Below are 2,321 nucleotides of genomic sequence, written 5' to 3'. Positions count from 1 at the left end.
CAGTCCGTGGATCCTGGGCCGGGTCTGCCATCTGACTACACGAAGGCAAAGTGGGGCTTAATGCACATCGTGACTGCTTGTGTGTGCTCGCTCGCTCTCTCCCCTGCCCCCTCCTGGCTTCCCCCTGACCCCAAGGAGTAAAGGTGGCTGTGATTCTGTCCCTGGAAAACAGAAATTCTAGGATCATTTTGCAGAAAGAAGCTACTTTGTCCGTCGATGCCGGGCCCGACTTCTCCCCGGGGCCCTCCCACGGGAGCCCCCCACCATCCATCCGTCCCTTCCCAGCCCCAGCTGACCCTCTGCACTCAGCAGTCAGCAGGTGCCCCAGGGTCCTGGCCCAGAAGGTGCATGTGCTTCTATCATGTCACGTTCTCTAAAAAATGGGTTTTTATTTTTTATTTTTTAAGGTTTTATTGTTAAGTCATCTCTACAGCCACCATGGGGCTTGAACTCAACACCTGAGATCAAGAGGCACACACTCCACCGACAGTGCCAGGCAGGTGCCCCTGTTTTGTTTTTAAAGAGTGATACTGTTGGGGCACCTGGGGGGCTCAGTCGGTTAAGCGTCCGACTTCAGCTCAGGTCATGATCTCATAGTTTGTGGGTTCAAGCCCTGCATTGTGCTCTGTGTTGATAGCTCAGAGCCTGAAGCCTGCTTCAGATTCTGTATCCCCCTCTCTCTCTGCCCGTCCCCCACTCATGCTCTGTCTTCCAAAAAAAAATAAACATTAAAAAAAGAAAGTAATACTGTTGATTTTTTTAAATAGTTCAAGAGTAAACAGAAAACTAAAACCTCCTCCCACCCCTAAACCTCAGCTGTCGTTGCCAACAGTCTGCTGGGTGTTCTATTTCCTTCTAGAATCTTCCATCTGTCTGCAGTTCCTAATGTTTACCTTAGTTGCAAGACCTCAGATTTAAAGTCAAACAGTCCTCAGCTCAAACCCTAGGTCTACTCCTCACTCACGTCACACTGAGTGTGAAAAGGGGACGGAAACGAGACATGCCTCGTTGGACCATTTGAGCGGTATGTGCGACACCCCGTGGAGCGCACCCACTCGTCACCTGAGAGCCAGGCGGTAGCTGCCATATGCTGGCAACAGGGTGGCTGCAGGAAGTCCTGGGTGTGCGGGGCCCCGTGGGCTCAGCCCCCCTCCCCGGCCCCCCCACTCACCGAACGGCGCGATGACGGGGCAGGTGATGCTGTAGGCCATGATGACGGTGAAGATGCACAGCATCCATGCGTACATGGCTCCAAACTCGTACTGGAAGGCCTGGTTCTGGAAGGAGGTGGTGGAGCTGGGGGCTCGCTCCAGATGCCGCCCGTGCGCCATCGGGGCCGTGAGCAGAGGACTCTGGAAACGGGGGGCGCCTGGCTGCGCCCCGGCCTGGGGTCCTGTCGGCACAGACCTCCCCAGCCCCACTAGGCTCACACCCAGGCCCCCTGGGGTAAAGGATTCGCGTTCGCTCAGTGTTTCTCTTGCTCCAATCATGTCTATGCAGCAGGCCCGAAAGCCCCGGGGGGCGCAGAGGACAGACGCAGAGTGCTCCCCCCAGGCTTCGGGTCAGGCCCCGGCGCACCCCCTGGGTGACCGCCGGCCCCGTGGCGGGGGTGGGGGGGTACCTGCTTGATGTTCCGGCGGTCGGCCGCCGTCTTGGCCGTGACCATGCGGCAGGTGCCCAGCACCAGGCCGGGCAGCCGCAGCAGCTCCATGCCGTTGCCGATGAAGGCCGAGGCGATGACGTAGTTCACGAAGAAGGCGCCCTGGTCAGGCAGGAAGACGCACCTGCGGACGGCCGGGCCGTGAGCCTCTTTCCCGCCCGGAAGGGGCGCTCGGTGGGGTGGGAGCGGAGCCCCTGCAGGTCATGTGGACGCCTGCTCTGTGTTCTCGGCTCAGAGAGGAGAAGGGGGGCCCGGCCCCTGCCCTGTCCCTGGTCCTGCCCCGCCCTACCCCTCCCCTGCCCTGCCCGACCCCTGCCCTGCCCCTACCCCCTCCCTTGCCCGCCCCTGCCTCTGTCCCTGCCCCTGCCCCCCCACCCCTGCGGGGGCCTGCATCCTAGTGAAGAGGACACACGGTGTGCCAGATACGAGATGTGTTTGGAGGAACCAGAGCAGGGGAGGGACGACGTTGACCCTGTCACAGGGCCACCAGAGAGGCCTAAGGAGGTGACATCTGTACGAGCGGAGCAGGAGGGCAAGGACAAGCGTCCGGAACCCGGGCAGAGAGCTGCAGGCGGCGGGCACTGAAGGGCAGGGGGCCACAGCCCAGGGAGTGGAGGGCACGCGTGCGGGGAGGGCTGGGGCCACGCAGGGGTGGTGGGGG

The 2,321-nt window shown here is 60.9% G+C and overlaps 1 protein-coding gene across 1 annotated transcript in view; it reads right to left on the bottom strand.

The window, feature by feature from the left end:
• Positions 1-2,321, bottom strand: part of TMEM63A (transmembrane protein 63A) — a 25,164-nt gene that overhangs the window by 2,697 nt on the left and 20,146 nt on the right. The window contains exons 18-19 of the mRNA XM_077779848.1: positions 1,622-1,784; positions 1,172-1,277 (exon numbers count right to left, since the gene is read on the bottom strand). Coding sequence (XP_077635974.1) covers positions 1,172-1,277; positions 1,622-1,784 — 269 coding nt within the window. The remainder of the gene's footprint in view (positions 1-1,171; positions 1,278-1,621; positions 1,785-2,321) is intronic.

The sequence above is a fragment of the Crocuta crocuta genome, unplaced genomic scaffold (genome assembly GCF_008692635.1).
Source record: "Crocuta crocuta isolate KB4526 unplaced genomic scaffold, BGI_CrCroc_1.0 scaffold322, whole genome shotgun sequence".
Classification (NCBI taxonomy): Eukaryota; Metazoa; Chordata; class Mammalia; order Carnivora; family Hyaenidae; genus Crocuta; species Crocuta crocuta.
This window is presented reverse-complemented; position numbering and strand designations above follow the sequence as displayed.